This window comes from Balaenoptera ricei, chromosome 7 (assembly GCF_028023285.1).
Source record: "Balaenoptera ricei isolate mBalRic1 chromosome 7, mBalRic1.hap2, whole genome shotgun sequence".
In the NCBI taxonomy this organism is placed as follows: Eukaryota; Metazoa; Chordata; class Mammalia; order Artiodactyla; family Balaenopteridae; genus Balaenoptera; species Balaenoptera ricei.
The window spans coordinates 70,129,761-70,148,108 of record NC_082645.1 but is presented as its reverse complement, the minus strand read 5'-3'; the positions used below and the strand labels follow the sequence as shown (position 1 = coordinate 70,148,108).

At 37.0% G+C, this 18,348-nt stretch overlaps 1 protein-coding gene across 4 annotated transcripts in view; it reads left to right on the top strand.

Moving 5' to 3' along the window:
• Positions 1-7,360: 7,360 nt before the first annotated feature.
• PDE1A (phosphodiesterase 1A) overlaps positions 7,361-18,348 on the top strand; it is a 266,843-nt gene continuing 255,855 nt past the window's right edge. For all 4 annotated transcript variants that reach the window (XM_059928274.1, XM_059928273.1, XM_059928275.1 and 1 more), the window contains exon 1: positions 7,361-7,794. In XM_059928274.1, coding sequence (XP_059784257.1) covers positions 7,742-7,794 — 53 coding nt within the window. In that variant the 5' untranslated portion in view covers positions 7,361-7,741. The remainder of the gene's footprint in view (positions 7,795-18,348) is intronic.

Sequence of the window (18,348 nt, the reverse complement as noted above, 5' to 3'; positions counted from 1 at the left end):
ATTTTGTCAGGTATTGGGCCTTGTGTTAGATGATGCAGTAGAAAATGTGTTTGGTGCTGGGCTTGGGAAAATGTTCAATGACCAGCTTAAATCCGCTATGGATTTAAATTTAGAGTTTAATTAAATGAATGTACAAATAAATTATGGTAACTATAATATGTCATGGAACAATTGATAGGAATGATGTATTGATCTGAAAAATAAGATCATACTTCCAGAGATGAGATTGATGACTCATTACGGAAGCTAAGTTAATGATTTAGTGATGAATTTCAGATCTGCAGAGAAACTGAACCAGTCTCAGCGTGCAACTACCTTTGGACAACTTTCACTGACTGAAGAATTGCAGATAAGAACATTTTTGGCATGTTTCGAGAGTAATGGAATCCTTTGAATCAAATGCTTTTAAACCGTGATATCACATTGATTATTTTCCTAATTGCAACCCCTCTTCTTATGTGATGGTGCAGCCTCCGTGATTCTGCAGGCTAATGTGATGGGAACCACTCCACACTGCTTCAGTAACAATGTGCCCTCCAAATCATGTGTTGTTGCCTGGTGCTTAGGGCTGATAGAACATTGCTTGCCTTTCCTCTTAGCCTGTTCGCTGAATATCTATTCATCCTTCAAGGCCCTGTCCAACCATCTCTTTCTTAGTCCTCTGACTCAAAGGGGATTTTACATTAAGGAGGATTTATTATTGATTGATTGATTGATTGCTGTGTTGGGTCCTCGTCTCTGTGCGAGGGCTTTCTCTAGTTGCGGCAAGCGGGGGCCATTCTTCATCGCGGTGCGCGGGTCTCTCATTATCGCGGCCTCTCTTGTTGCGGAGCACAGGCTCCAGATGTGCAGGCTCAGTAGTTGTGGCTCACGGGCCTAGCTGCTCTACGGCATGCGGGATCTTCCCAGACCAGGGCTCGAACCCGTGTCACCTGCATTAGCAGGCAGACTCCCAACCACTGCACCACCAGGGAAGCCCAGAGGTCTCTTTTTTTGTATGTTTATTTAACTACTCACTATGCAAAAGCCACTTCCTTTTATAGTAGATTTAATGTTGCTTGATACACATTGAGCGGTGGGTTGGTGTTTGGTTATGAGAATAGTTTTTAAATGATTCTCTTTGTTGTTGATGTTTTCACAGAATGTCACACTCATTCAAAGGAAGTTGTTTGACTGCCAGCACTAAAGGCTGTCAGAACTTGTGGGAGTGCTAAGTGGAACCAATCAAATTCTAACTGACCTGTTTCTACACTTCAATGACAAAGAGGAATTCCTCCTACTTTGTGAAGTGGAAAGGCTCAGCTCTCATACCTGGCTGAAGAGTTAGCCAATTTGGGGGACAGATTTTCCTTGCCACTTGAAGCTATAAACCTGGTCTTCCTTATTAATTTTAGAAAATAATTCTGATGTAATTTTTATTGAATAAATAGACAATAAACTTTAAGTCTGACACACAAACAAGAAAATCTAGTTTAAATCCATTAACTAGGTAGAATGTACTTTTTGCCCCAAGGCAGAAAACATTTTTAGTCAAATTGAGAACCATTTCCAAAGTGATTTTTAGATGCCTTGTCAATTTTAATATCCCCATTGTATTTATTCTCAGATAAGTAGAGTTCCTGCTTTGAAGAAGTGTAATGACAAATATTTTAAGATGAAACACATACGTAATTATTAGAAAATGTTTTGAAGCATTGCAAGAGATCAGTGAGAGTCTATTTTTAGGTTATTACAGACAACACATGAGGGAAAACACATTTTTGGGATAACTTGACTAGATTTATTCTTATTTAAGGTAGTCAGGAACAGTTAGATATTCTGATCTTTCCCTTAGTTTATTGCATCCTGCAGAATGGATGTATTCATTCACTGAACAGATGGATGTGTACACAAATAATTGCACAAATTATGATATTGCTATGAGGGAAACAGAGTGCTGAAGGTACACAAAATTCAAATGGGCTTGTCAGAGGAGTCACCTCTGTGAGGAGGGGAAACGGCAGCTGCATATGAGCAATGGGCAGGAGGAAGATCATTTTAGGCAGAGGGAGTGGTACATGGAGAAGAGGCAGGAAAGAGTGCCAGTGTCGATGGAACAAAATGCCAGTGTGGCTAGTGTGGAATGAGCCAAAGGGTCAGGGTTTTGAGATGGAAGTACAGGTAGATGAGGGCCAGATAGGGCGGAAGGTTAATATTGTGGTATAGCTACTCACTATGTACCCACAGAAATGAATGAATAAAAAGCTTCATAACATAATGGGAACAATGTGCTTTTCTCTCTTCCATTTTGATGAATATGATCTTTCCTTTTTGCAGTCAGCCAGGCATCCATCTTCTTCATGCAGTGTGGAGAGTGGGGTTAATGTTATCGAAGTGAAAGACAAATAAGAAGCCCAGCTTTGAATACCTAAATGGAAATTTTGAGCCCTCAATAAGACAATAGTGCTGAAAGCCAGGCTTTGTTCGCACCAAAAAGGGTTTCCTAAATTCCTGTGATCCAGGCTCATAGACTTGAACACTGAGTTTATTATAAACCATGGACAAAAGACACTCAAGAGATAAAGTAAGGGATTTTCTGCCATATGAGATGGGGAAAGCATACCTCTTCTGCCCTGGTAAAGGATAGAAATGGGAACCCTGAAAGAAGGCAATTTATGCAAATGGTCAGACAAAGTATTTTGACCTCTTACCTCTGAGCTGAAATCCCAGGGTGTGGAGCATGTTTCGTTGAAAGTGAAAGCTTACAGCACAGTTTTCCAGTGACTTAGTGAGTAGACTACAGCAGAATAAAAATGGTGGTATGGTATGGTCAATCCCAAGACTTCCTCAGTGCTTGTGTGGGATTGAGGGCTCAGAAAGTTCTGCTTGACCAGTGGGGAATTCAGAAGTCAGCTGAGATGGGCCAGTGTATCTGCCATGCTCCTGCCATGCTCACAGCAAGGGGTCTGGAGGTCCCACAAAGAAGTCAAGTGTTAACAGCCTTGGCAAAGATCCAGATGAAGGATGTATAGGGGAAGGAAAAAATTTCCCTTTATGCTTTTTAGGTTCTTCTGGCTGGTCTAAGAATTAAATTGACATGAGACAGATTAACAGGTTAAAATCAAATTTAACTACATACGTAATGGGACCGCATTAAGAAAAATGAGACTCAAGGAGAAGTTAGGCAATTATATAAGATGGCTTATATGCCATCTGAGAGAAGGAGAAGGAGTAGAGTTTGGGACTTCAAAGGGGAGGAAGGCAATTCACATGGAGATGGAAAAATAAATGTTTGGTATATAAATGTTTGCTATGCTATGCAGAGACAATGGGACACAGAATGGACTTTGGTCTCCAGGTCCAGGAGTTCTCCCTACCACAGCTAGCCCATATTCTTCATAGATATCTATGGTGATAATGCTCTTCCTGGATCAGGCCCTTTATCTAAATTTTTTTGGGCAGTTAAGGAGGTAAAAAAGAAAGACTTCCTAAGTTATCTGTTTCTTAAAAATAATCAGCCTAAAATAATCCTCATGCCAAAGAGACACATTTTGGCTTGGCAAACTTGGCTTCCCTACAGATGTGACTAAGACTTAGAGAGTCTTGCAGCTCCAGTAAAGACTGAGATTGGGCTCAATTAGAAGGAGATGATCATAGTTCCCAAACTGAGCCAACTGAACAAACAAGCCAGGGATTTCAGCAATAGATGTCAGCAGGGAACCAAGTGACCAGACAGATAAGGGACACGTTGCAGATTCCATAGAGCACAAAGGAGAGCAGGAACCTGCTGGTTTGGGTCTGAGGCTACCTTTTTCCTGCCACTACAAGGTCATAGAAGCCCACCTGTCTATAAACTCAGATACCTCCTTGAAGAAAAACTGTGGGTTGGAGGAAATACATAAAACTGAACATTTACCAGATATGACTAAGATTTTAGAAAAAGAATATACAAGAGTATGATGAGGTAGCATTAATTAGCACTTTGTGTTAATTCATTCAATAATAACCATTGAGTGTGTCTTATTTATCATGCACAGGGAATACAACAGACATTAACCCTTGTCCTCCTGGAGCTTACATTCTAGTGAGAGTAGTTCCCAGTTGAAACTATAGAAAAAAAGAAAACAGAAAACACATAATTAGAAAAAAGAAAACACCTAATTAGAAAAATAAAGATGGGACAATTTATTTTCACATTCAATAGTAGTGTGTTATATATCTTTAATTCCACAACAGTGGGGATGAAAAGTATTCTGGTGGTATGCATGACCTTGCTGTGATTAAGAAGAGCTAAAAATTATTACAGAGTTTATTCCTGCTTGGACACTAACTTTAAATAACTTGACATCTTAACATGCAGTCAGTCATAGAGTCACAAAAATATGGGGCTGGAAAGGATCTTAGAGGTCATCCAGCCTGACATCTTAGTTTGACTGGTAAGGAAACAGATGTGCAAAGAACTGAAGATACAATCACTGCTAGAGTTGGGATTTAAATATATGTTCCTTGACATTAGTCCAGGGCTCTTTATAATGGAACAGAGCTTCCATTCAGATCTTAGTAGAACATATTCATTGATTATTTCACCTTGATATCAATAGGCCCTTTCTTGGGCAGGCTCTTATGAGTATGGGGAACACAATGGGCCATGCAATGATGTTCAAGTAGGGTAGACACTCATTAGAGGGGCTAGTTTCTTCTGTTTCTCTTTAGCATGTGAATGATAGCCCAGAAAAGGCCCAAGCAACCTCAGAGGCAGAGTGTCCACCAAGGTGACAACCTACTCAGTAGGGGTAAAAGCGAGGGCTCAGGAATGAGGCATCTGGGTTCAAATCCCAGCTCTACCACCTATCAACTAGCTTCATAATCAGTTGGGAACCTTGTAGCAGGAAAGTTTTTTAAATAAAAAAATGGATCAAGTGCTGTCTCTAACAGTGCTGAGTTTTTGTTGTTGTTTGGTTTGGTTTGAGTTCTGGCACATTTTTAGGTGAGGTTCACGGTGTGAACAGTCAAAGGAGTTTTCTGTGGGAGGTAATGCCTGTAGGCAGAATGAACTGTCCGGTCTCCTCTTGGGGAGGAGCTCAGGGCCGTGGGAACAGAGGAGCTAGGGGGCCTCGAGGAAGGTTCGGAAGATGGAGGAGACGAGATCTTGCCGGTGGTGTTGATGATGCCTTCGCTGTCTGAGCTGGACTCAGAGTCGCTGCCCCCGCAGTAGGCGCCCAAGCCTGGGTGGATGCAGATACAGACGGCAGCGAGCAGTGGATGGAGGTGCCACTCAGGGATGTGCTTCCAAGAGACCCGCAGGATGGGGCTTCTTGATTCTTGTCATCTGGGTCAGGGGCCGATGACAGTCTTTTCACACTGTTGTCCCTCTCTGAGCTCTTATGCTTCACAGCTCCTGCCAATAGCTTTGCCTGGGAGAATTTGTTCTTGGTGCCTGTACGTGTGTGTAGGGGGTAGGAGTGAAAGGGTTAGGCTAAGTCATACTGAAAAAGAGTTCACCATAATAGGAAAAATACAAAAATCGTTTCTAATCCCCACCCCCAGAAAAAAACTATTCAAAATAAATTATCTTTAGTATATTTTAATAGGAGATTTAGCCTGTTTATTTTTATGATAAATTTTAGTATTTTGCACAGTACAGTTGTTAATTTAAAGACTATATTTTTGCAATTTAAGCCACAATAGTGAGGTTCTTTCATCTTATTGAATACTACATTAAATTTGAATAAGTTAGCAAAGCAAACTTTTCTCTCAAATATTAAGTTTAAATGCTGTTAGAGAAAAAGTTAATGAAAACATTTAAGAAATACATATTTTTCTTTGTGCCAAGTGACTAACTTACAGTTATCTTCTTATGGCTCCTTAAGTTCTAAGATTGGATTTAAAAATAAATATAGTGCATGATATAAGTGGGAATCTAAGTTTTCTACCTTAACTTCAGAGCAAAAAGAATATAAACCTAATGCAAGCAATGATGTTATTTTATGGATTTTCTGTAATTAGTTTAACAACGTTCAGATTCTGCAGTTGATAATCAAGCCTTTGAGCCTCAAGTAAGATTGTATACTTGCTTGTCATTTGAACTGTACCTTGGTTAGATGTTTATTAGTATTCCTGTTGAGTTCCTTCCATCATGTTAATGAAGAAGTCATCTCAGTTTTCTAAAATCAAAGTAGACAAAACGAAAGTTAATAATAGAACTAGGACTAGAACCCACTTATTTTATTTTTAGTTCAATGCATTCTCAGACTGATTCCATTTCCTAGTGTGGATTAGAACTGCTCAATATGATCAATGATTTATTTTTAATTCTCTTCTTCTTTGTCTCTCCTCTGGGAGGAAAAAAAAAAAAAAGGTGTTCTTGCTCCTGTGGACATATTTAGAGGGTGCTAAGAGCTACAGATTGTCACCATATAGATCATATCCCCCTCTGTGACATTTGATCCTTATTTGTATGGATTATTCAACTAAAGCATGTGTGTTTCTCAGTTTTTTCACCTTTTATTACATGTATATTTTAAAAACATTTTAATCATGCTTTGAGATGGTTTATTTTATTACATAACATACCTCTGGCCTGGAATCTCATGACATTATCGATTGAGTAGAAATTTTTTTAGTGATTTAGATATAGGAATGTCTCCAAAATAAGTTATATTAAAATATGGGGATTCGCCTTATCTGTATCTTGAACAAAAGTCCCTGCAGTGTGAGTCTAAGTCTTCCAAGTAAAACGATTTTTAATGTCATTTATTTTCAGCTGTTCACAACTTCTTATATCTACTTTTCTTTCTTTTTATTTTCATAAATTAAAATTTGATTGTATAATATAAAAACCTTATGTTCCCAGGGAGTTTTGGGGGGCTTAAAAAATTGTGTTTCTATGTGTGTGTGTATTTCCATATCTTTTTTGCAGTGTCCCCTCTTAGTTGGAAAACTACACTTGGGTACAGATATCTGGGTACAATGTCTCTGATGGAATTAAGAAATTTTTGTTTTTCTAACTTTTGTAGCTCCGGCTAGCTTCACAGGGGTTTCTATCAGTTGAAATGGCATCTTCGACTTCAGCCAAGTGTAGGTTATTAGGTTATGAGTGCCAAAAATGTTGAGTCGTCTCCACACTTCATCCAGCGAGAATAAAAGCAAGATTGTAAAATAATTATAATCTCTTGAATCCAAGCCAGCTATGCAGCCTGAGTCCATCTTTCTTCATTAATTTGTATACAGTTCTTATTTTAACAGAACAAACTTTCAGAGGGTACTCACATGGGACTGCTGAACCAGCTGTACAACTTTTATTTTGAAGAAAAAAGTTGAGCCTCAGAACGGGCTGTTTTAAAGACAGGGAGGGACTTAGCTTTTCCGAGCTTGACCAGCATGTGGAAGGAGTGCTCTCATGGCTGCAATAACCTAGGGAGCTCCTACCTGGGTGCCACGGGGGTAGGAAGGTTTCTGTTTGTTTTGTTCTGTTTCTGAGGGTCCTGTGCACTTCTCTTGTCCATGTCAACGTGACTCGGTGTTTTTGCACACCCTGCTCCGTGGGGGAGTGCCCCAACGTGCCTGTCTTATGTGGCCTCTATGGACACACTGCTCAGCTGGCAGAGAGCAGGGAAGTTTTCTCGAGCACCCAAAAAGAGAAAGAGAAAACTACTTTTTCCTTCTGGGCTCCTTGCAGCACAATAGATCAGGATAAGCTTCCACATTCTCTCCCTGGATTTCTGGAGTGGTTTCCAGGAACAAGTTAAACTTTCACCTTTAAATGGATGACCATGTCACAATCAGGAGGAAACATCTCCAAAGACCCATCTTTAGGTAAGTCATGCTACATCCTAGGTGGCTCCAGGGCTATCAGGAAAAGTATTTTCTCTTTTTCATACTTAACTTGGGAATTCTGGCACTAAGCTACAGCAAAGCAATAAAGAGTGTGCCTAAAGTTTAACTTCATGCATACTGAAGGAGTCCTTTTATTTTCTATTTTCTGAAACCCTATGCCCAAGCTTTTATTAATTCTTCAAAATGTATTTTAGAAATGCATTGCATTAGCTTTTTATGCACATGAATGACATAGCACTGGAAAAACTTCTGAAACATTATGCAATCCCTCCCTGTTTCTAGTGGTTGCATAGCCCTGTAAATGGGAAATGTTGTGCTTGGTTCTTTCAACTGATTTCGCTCAGAAGTAGTATTTCAGTGCTGTGAATGCTACACTTTTTTGAAGTAATATATGGGGAGACAAATTTGAACTTGATGGCTATTATACTAGAGTGTGTACATCTTACAGCTAGTTCAGGAGTATCTGTATAGCAGTTAAAGAAACAGTAGGGCAATAGGAGATATTTTACACTGGGGTGGAATTTTGGGCCAGGCAGAATGTAGATCTAGTATAATGGATTGGGCTAAGGTTTTATTTTGAGGGGAGAGACACTCTTTTTCTAAGAGAGCAGCAATTTCTTCATTGACTCTATAACTCTTGATTCTTTAGTTACCTGTTACGTGCTTTAGAATCCAGAATTGGGAATTAAGAATTTTAAAGTAGCTAGAAAATGAACACAAACAATTTCTGCCTCTTAAAACAGACAATTAAAAAAAGTTAATTAGATAACAAATTTGTGTTTCCCCCCAGATAATATCTTAAATATAGCAGAGATACTACATGTTAACAATACTAAATTTTAAAGTCAATTTGCAGCCACTAGTTGTTGATCTTGAATTAACAACAGGATGATAGAAGTTTATGGGTGGAATTCCTGACATTCCGTGGTTGTTAAATAATGAATAAGAGTGGGCCTCAAGGAGTATAGTTTTATAAAATGTTTCCATTTTATGTATTGATTAAGCATTACAACAATATTATTGGTAGCAAATAATATACTCTTGCAATGCTTAAAACAAAATGTTAGCCCAAATCTGTTTTAAAACCTTTTGAAGATAAATATTTTTAAATCTATATTATGGATTTCATATAATGTGTCTACTTAAATATGCATTTGTAAATTTAACCAAAAATCCAAAATGACCCCCACAAGATGTGTATTCGCCGGCCATATTTCTTATGTCAGGAACTGGAAAAGATCTTCCAGTCCCTACGTAATTCACTTCTATTTTCTCTCAAGTGCATGTGTGACTTCAAAGAGGTATGAGAGTTGCACAGATAATTCCAAACTCAACCGCACTGAGGCATCACTTGAAGAGGGCACCTTCAGAAGTTCAGGAGGGCAAGGTTAAGTTGGATAAAATCAGATCCACTTAGCCATCAACTTTAGTGTATTACTCCATTGTGGAGCTGTTGCGATTTGTGGCAGGTGATCTTTCATTGGTTTATGCCAAATCCTTGTCTCCTCCTGATAAATTATATGCTAAGGTGCCACTCGCAGGGGAATTGCAATTCGACTGTGCTTCTGTTATTTTTCATATGAAGAGCAGATCCTTTGTGGAAGGTGGGATTCTTTGTCCAGATAATTAGAATAAAATTTGGTAAATTCAAATGATTGCTTCATCATCCTGATGACCTAGAACAGAAAACACAGCTACCAAAGAGGACATACTTTCACCCAGGCAATTATTTCAAGTAAGTGTTGAAATGGGTCCCTGACTGAAAACAGGTTAAGGCTAGATGTGGGGTGGGATTGATTGGTCAACTGGCATGTTGACAGCTGACTTTGCTTTAATCAGGATGTGATTGTGATGAGGGAAAAGGGAGGTGGAGAGTATCTTAAAAGATCCAAATGACTAGATGTAATTCCTCAGAGAAAGTTTTAGACTATTCTTTAGTAAAATGCAGCATGGGCTTTCTAATAGCTAGTTGTGCTTTTGGGCAAGATGGGAAGTGGTTTAAGCTTGGCTTTGGCATCTTTGGCCCATATCCCATGTCTCACTTCATTTTCTTGTCAGCCTCCTTTCACAGCTCCCTTGTCCTCTTGGTCTCTTCCTGGGCTGTCCAGGCTTTCACACTGAGACATCCTTCTAGGCCTGACCTTTCTGGTCAGAGACCCATGTACCAGACTTTTCCTTCTCAGTATGTACTTGTGTGCACCCCACTTCCTAAGGGCTTTGCACACTGGTTCTCAATCCACATGGTAAGCAAATCTGTGCTAGAATGTTTCATATGTGCTAGTTTACAAGTTTAACAGAAATTTTGTGAAGTATCTTTGCTTTTTATAAATAATTCATTTAAAATTTTAGTCTTTAAGAGAGATCAGCCCAGAATTTATTTTAGGAACATCTGACATATTGACACCATTCAAATTTCTATATACATGCTACTTTCTTCTGGAGTTGAACCCACAGCTTTAATTCAATTCACCTGGCATTCTCTGGTTGACTAGACGTGTCCATAATCTGGGATATGGCACTGGGGAGGCCAGACATGATAACAAAAAACAAACCTTACCTGCCCTCACAAGGCAGATCATCTAGTATATATCTAAGTAACCATGGCACAGGCCGATGATGGGTGCCAAAAAAGAGGTAACAACATCGTGGGAAATTATAATGGAAAAGACAGATTTCAGACTAATCTGGTACCTAAGTGAATTGAGAAAGATAAGAGCAAGATTTTTTAAATTTAATTTTTGAGACTGAATTAATATCAATTTTTCATCAGCATGATCTCCCTAAATTTCAGATAGTAAAAGTCATCCATCAAGTGTAAAAAATTAGTTGAGAGGTTTTTAGAGGAGATGATGAATATTGAAATTCCATGGCTGGTATGCTATTGGGAAGGCTGGGAGGAATCTTACATGCTATTAAGAAACTGCCTCTAAGAATGTGTCTCCTACAGTGCTGATTCCCAAACCATTTCACATAGTTAGGTTATTAAATCTATGTTTTAAAAGTCTATCATGGAAATTTTAGATATACATTTTCATGTCAGACCTGTGAAGCAAGGAACAAAGGCAGAGTTTCTCTTATGGCCGAGGCGGGAGTATATATGATCTCTTTCATGCATTTCACATGTTACTTTGGGATCAATGAGACTATTCAGCCCTGAGCATATATAAATGATGCATCTCAGACATATTTTGTGGTTCTTCCTGCAGATGTTCTTGCAGCTCAGACTTGTACCGAGAAGAGATGGTTCTCCCTTTACTCAAGAGAAACACTTTAGGCTTTATATTGTAATTTTCCAGGAAGGAAACACTATTACAAAACATGTATTAATGTGTTTTCCATCAACAACACTGAGTTTGTTCCTCAGCACTTAGAAAATAAAATTGTATAGATCTTTAAAATCCAAGATATGAATCAACGTGATATGAAAGCCCTCTGATACACACATTCTTTAGACCTTTAAAAACTTCTTTTCCTGTATTACCACAGAGCTTTATCTCTAGTAATCATAATTAATCTCTTTATATAAAAAGATTCATCAATTTACAGCACATTTCAGATGAAGTACCTTTATGTAACTTCAGTAAAACAATTGCTGAAGACACTTCCATCTTACTGCATACTCATATTGCTTAGTGAACTTTCTATATTCCCAGCGGATGAATCAATCTTAGACTTTGATACACGAAAAATCTGTTTCTCCTAATAAAATTGCATCAGTGAAAATAATTCCTATCTGAATTTCACTGCCATGAAGTGTTTAAGTCTGGGTTTTTGTTGTAATTATCTCCTCCCACTTGATTTGATATTTTATTTTATCAAATTCTATTGTATGTGCATCTTTTCTTTTTCTGTTTGTTGCTTCAAATTCTTTCTGAAAGTAGGTAGAAAAATGAATTTAAAAAATAAATTGAAACTCTTCTTACATGTTAAGCCTTATTTAGTGTTTTTTAGAACCAACAACATTTTGAACCTCTTTCAGAATTCAAAAGTGGTTAAGTTATTTTTGGGGTGACTTCTCATTAGAAGTAGCACTAAAAAGATACAAATGAAATCATACAAATAGTTCTTCATCAGCCCTAGAATTGAGAACTGGTCTATGCATCCTAGAGCTGAGACAGTAAAGTGCAAGTCGAATGGCTGCCAGGGCCCAAGACCAATGAAAATCATGCTGGGTTCTTCATAGCATTTAGAACATGCTGTTTCTTCTCTTTATGTCTTTTCAAAGTTTTATTTTTACAAGTGTCTGTTAGCAGAGGAATTCTGAGTGTGTTTTTGGCAGGCATATTCTCTTCACATGAAGATGTAGAAAGCAGTGAGATGCCTAGGAAAAGAAAAGCGGTCCTAATTTTGTTTGTTTGTGGACCTACTGGGGATGGTTAGTACCCTATTGCTGGGTCTGAATTCTAATTTCTAGGTTGTGATCTATTCTTTATAGAGAAATAGCATAAAATATCTGTTACATATTTAAAATCATATACCTTTCGGAGTGTAATCATTTTTATTTAGTCCCACTTTATGCTAAGTGTATTAACATCAGTGTCAAAGCTAGATCAGAAGTTGCCAATATGCAGGGATGACACCACATTTCTGATTTTTAGACAGTAATAAGTAATCAGTAATATTACTGATTTTTAGACAGTAATAAGGTGGAGCACCTGACTGCTTTGCCGATTTACAGTAGTTTTCTAGGTGTTGATTATTCCATGTTTCAGACCCATTTCCTTCAGTGTTTTGGGAACAATAGAAAACGTGAACAAATAATATAAAATGCAAAATCACTTCAAAATTTAAAGAAATTGTAATACATTATAGGACATTGGTATTTTTGTCTCATAAATATTTAAGTATTTATGACATTCTGTGCTTTAAGTCTCTTCTTAACACCTTCTCACAAAAAAATGTGTACTTTAGAGAGAAATGTATTTAGTATAAAGTCATCAAAGTGAAAAGTAATTACATGGAAAAAAAAGTGTGAACTGTTGAAGTAGAATGGTATATATTTTTTTGTTTGTTTTTGTTTCTAATTTATTTATTTATTTATTTATTTATTTATTTATTTGGCTGTGTTGGGTCTTCGTTTCTGTGCGAGGGCTTTCTCTAGTTGTGGCGAGCGGGGGCCACTCTTCATCGCGGTGCGCGGGCCTCTCACTATCGCAGCCTCTCTTCCTGCGGAGCACAAGCTCCAGATGCGCAGGCTCAGTAGTTGTGGCGCACGGGCCCAGTCGCTCCGTGGCACGCGGGATCTTCCCAGACCAGGGCTCGAACCCGTGTCCCCTGCATTGGCAGGCAGATTCTCAACCACTGCCCCACCAGGGAAGCCCTAGAATGGTATATTAAAGACCTTTTCTTTTATGAAATGTATTTCCTCATAAGAAAAAGCTCTATGTAAATCAAATCCAAAATATAACTCTATATTTATGAAAATATTTTGCCAGTTTTTGTTTCTAAGTGATTGTGAATTCATTTATTTAAAAAAGGGAGAAGAAGGAAAATGAATTGACTTGCAATGGCTACATAGTTGTATACTGGAAATTTAGTTTCAGGGTTTTGTTTTAAATGATAATTTTTACGTAAGTGACAATTAATTGATTGATAGAACAAAATAATTAACATTTAAGTTATTTCCACTTGCTATGAGAGTGAAAAATACTTCTGGAGGTGGGAGGGAGGGAGACGCAAGAGGGAAGAGATATGGGGATATATGTATATGTATAACTGATTCACTTTGTTATAAAGCAGAAACTAACACACCATTGTAAAGCAATTATACTCCAATAAAGATGTTAAAAAAAAAAAACTTCTGGAAAATAGACATAATGATATGAATTTAAAGTCTGTGACATTATCAGACACAATGCTAATTAATAGAAGAACAAATATATTTTATAACAGACATATTCATTACAAATTAAACTTTTAGTTGCCTAGGTCAAGATGTTGTTGCTGCTGGTCAAAGGTCACTGTATGACTTATAGGGAAGGAATAGACACAATTGATCTTTAAAATAAATTACGAAGATCAGGGTAAAACAACAAATACATTTGAATGTAAGACAGGAAATGTTTATCAAGGAAAAAACTATCAGACATTGTGGTGCCTTTTTTTCCCCCAGTTGTGATAAAAGTAGCTCTAATTTTTAAATGGTCATCACAAATAGATAAACTGTAATTTATCATACATTTTAAAGTCAGGAAGTGAGTAATTCACTCCTTCTGATATTATTTCACCCACAATTCACAAAAATTTCAATTATTTCCAATAAACTTATCATCACTAGTGGCAGCAATAGCAGTAGGTGGTAACAATACCAAGAGCTACTCTTCATCAAAATCTTAGCATATTTTTAGACAAGGTACAAGCATATATTCTTCAGGGCAACTTCATGAGGAAGTATTAAATTCATAATTAATAATTTGGGGTATGGATCCAGGAAAAAGAAATAGATTAAAACATGGGAAAGCATCTCTCACTCAGGAGCTATGCAAATTTTGTTTTCTAAGCTAGAGGTGCTTGGTGCTGTTTGCGTTCATCTAGGACATCGGTATGATTTAGAAACTGCTTTTCAAAGATCTGAAATGTTTGAAATGAGGAAAATCAAGATTATGCAGGTAAAATGATCTAATGGGGATAATTATACGGTTTTATACCATATGGAAAATTTTATATTTGGAATAATCAGCCTGTTACCTATAGTTTTAGGTAAAAAGCAATGAAAAATAATAATAATAGCAATGAAAAAATAATAGTAAGGTTAAAGATGACCTGTAGGTTTATAGAGAATAAGGTTAAAGAAGTCTGCAGTATTTATAAACCTAGTCTCTTTGGTTCTGTGACTCAACATGACATAATTTTGATAGTTCTCATGGGAAAGCTTCAGTTTATTTACGTATTTGATTAAGGCCACTTGGACCTGATCTCTAATTGAGGAACATCCAACGTTTCCTGAATTGGAGCTGCTGGAAGTGTAGGGGGCAAGTCACAGTGCATTTGAAGGAACAGATGATAAAGCTTCCAGAGTTATCTTTGTAACATCCCAAGCCTGCTCCATTAGAGTCATATTTTTTGTTATGGAGAAGTGTTAATTCTGAGTCAAATTTGTGTCTATTTTTGGTGTTTTGGTGACTCTAGCTTTTAGGATCTTAGGATGTTATTTTTAGAAGTGTTGTTTATTACATCAAAACAGATATTTAAATGTTAATTATATACTCATTAACAAATTGTTTTTAGGCATTGAAAGTCATGAGCTTTTATTATGAAAATCATCGCTTCAGCTTTAAAAATATTAATATTTAATTTGACATTTTTAAGGATCAAAGAGCTTGGAACAAGTTGTTTGAAGACCTGTGGTAATGAAGAACAGTAGGGTTGTATCTTTAACATACAAATGTGGCGATTTTTTGAGTCCTAATTAAAGAAGGAAAAGAAAATTGTAGTAGGTCAAGTCACTTTTAAATTGTATCATTAAATTAAAATTTGGATGAAATTAGGGACGTGATAATCTGGACCACGTGTCTGTTGGAGATCGCTAAGGAAGATTTCAAATGCTTATTACCATTCCAGTGTTGACATCTTTGAGAAACAACTAATAGAAAAACAGAGACTCTGTAATTTCTGTGCCCACTAATTAAGCATTGGCTTCTCAGTCCAGCTGCATCCAATTGTTTCTAATTCTGCGATCCCATGTCATTTTATCTTCATCTCTTTTACTGCACGTTTCACTCCAGTCTATTATAATTACTTAAGGGGATCAACTCTCCTCCAAAACTGTAGGATTCCTAAGGCTGGAATCCATATTGAATCTCTGTATTTCCTATAACTTTTGGTAGAATGTGAGTCATAAGTAAGAACTTACCAAGTCTTTAAACTTAAATACCTAAAGGGACCAGGTCAGCACTGTAAATGTTTGAAATAGGAAGTGCTGGGAACTGTGATAGATGGAAAACACGAAACATTTGGTTTCACATTTTTAAAAACACTGATAGACTGAACAAACTCCAACTGAAGCCTGTTAGCTGGTGACCCTTAAAACGAATGAATGATAGAATGAATAATTTGTTTCCTTAGGTCCACATAGTGGTCATCTCTCCATTTTCAGGGTGAATGATGGCCAATGAATCTTGGATGAAAATTCTGGCAGCTACATCCAAGAGGATTACTAGAGGAGTGGGTACTTGGCTCTTGTTTCTAATACCAGTTAAAGAATGAGAAAACCAATATACTCCACAACATACTTATACTGATCATCTGTATATAATTTTGTAGCATTAAAGGAATAGATGAAGAAATATATAATTGTTGAATGAATAAAATGCATTCATTTTAGCCCCAACTTGAATTATCCTAGAATCAGGGAATTCAACGCTGATATCCTTGAACAACTATGACTTGTTAGAAAGTACTTTCTCAAAAGGAAATCTGTCTTTCTATCAATACAAATTTTTCTCTCTTAGTAGAACTGGCACAAGAAGGATCCAAATGTTCTCTTTCACAGGACAGCCTTTCAAACACTGAAGACAATTGTGTCAGCTATCGCTGTTTTTAAATCTCCCTAAAGCATAGCGACTTAAAATGACATGAGTCTATAGATTAGCTGAGTGGTTCTGTGATCTGTGCCAAAGTTGGTTGATCTCAATGAAGCTTTCTCATGCAACTGTGGCCAGATGGTGGGTTTGCTGTGAGCTGGCTGGTCTAGGAGGACCTTGGTTATACAACTTGGGTTTCTTCCATGTGTACCTCTTATCCCTCCAGGAGGTTAGACTGGACATGTTCTCACGGTAATAACAGGAATTCATGAAAAGAAGGATAAACTTACACTTTTTCAAGTCTCTCATTGAGTCAAGTTGCTACTTCTCATTGGAAAAATCAGAAAGTTACAAGACCAAGACCAGAATTGGTGGGGGAGGGCATTAATAAAAGGAAACACATTAATTAATACAATTAATGCTCTTCGAAAGCTCTTATGCTCTTTCTGATTCTTCTTTCCTTTAGTTCAGCCATAGTTCATTCAGTCATTGAAGATACAGCCATAATTTGAATTTTTCTTTCATGCTGTTAAAGTTATCTGAGTGACCAGGGAGAATAGGAAAAAATATATGGTAACAGAATAGTGAAGTCTAGTTGACCCTTCGGTGGCTGATGGGTCAAATGTGCCTTACCTGACTCCAGGGTTATAGCATGCCTGAGATTCCTGGTTTAAAAAGTTAAAAAAAGTTTAAAGTTAAAAAAGTTTCCCCTAATTGCTCAAAACATGAGCTATTACACCCATAATGACCTATACTTTCCTAATTCCTCTTGGAGAATTGATTTTTACCAAGTGTCATGCTAACAGACTTGAGAAAATTAGTTATTTTAATAAAAGCTGAATATAGTTAATTACATAATTTTGGGCAATTCGATTCCAATTCCATTAAAACTAAGACATGGAAAGAAGGCCTTGTAAATAGTAAAATAAAATAATACTTTCTTATGCATTTGAATAATATTCGTCTCATCCATAATGTGTATTCTCTAGGGATTTATGATTATTATCTTTTAAAAATGATTTATTTTTATGGGATAGATTTATGATATTGTTTTCTATTACTGAACCCTCCCAAACACTACCATAATGAGTAAATGTTTTCATAAAAGCCACAAATTTTAAAATTTCTCTTTTAAATCATTGATTCACAAAATGAATGTTTGCTACTGACATTAGAATTGCAGCTTACAGAACTAAACTGAACTAAACTAAACTAAACTACACCAAACTAAAACAAAACAAAATAAACTTCAGAAATTAACCTCAGGGATTCTGCTTCAGTAGGTCTGGGAGTAGAAAGCTTTGATTATTTCTTCATGCTCCCGGTTCTATGCTGATTGACAGCTAGATTGGGAGCCACTTTCCTTAATGATATAATTTACATACAATAGGAATGGAAAAGCAGAGTAGTTTGGAAAACCTTTTAATAAAATTAGCATCAACATTGGAAATGTAAGCCCAATAATTTTTTTCAGGTGAAATGAATTTTGTTAATTTAATAAACAGGTAAAATATATTCTATGTGAAGCAGTATATCACCTCCCCTTACTCTCCCACCTCTGGCAACCACCAGTCTGTGCTCTGTATCTATGAGCTTGTTTTTTGTTTTGTTTTGTTTTAGATTCCACATATAGGTGAGATCATACAGTACTTTCTTTTTTCATTCAAAAATGTCTATGGGTACAGGGATCTGTGCATATGAAGAGGGGTAAGTTTCTCCTCTAAAAAATCTTAAACCCTTTTTTAGGATGTAGGTCTATAAAGTACAGAGACAAATTATCATGGACTCCAGAGCAATTGTTCTCAGCATTGGCTGTCTTACAATCACTGGGGAATTGAAAATCCCAATACCAGGGTTGTATCTCAGACCTATTATATCAAAATTGCTGGATGAGACTCAGGAATCAGTGTTTTTTTAAAACTCTCTGGGTATTTCTAATGTATAGCCAAGTTTGAGAACTACTGCCTTAACGAGAAGCACACATGAAAGACAATGACAGAAGAGGGAGGAA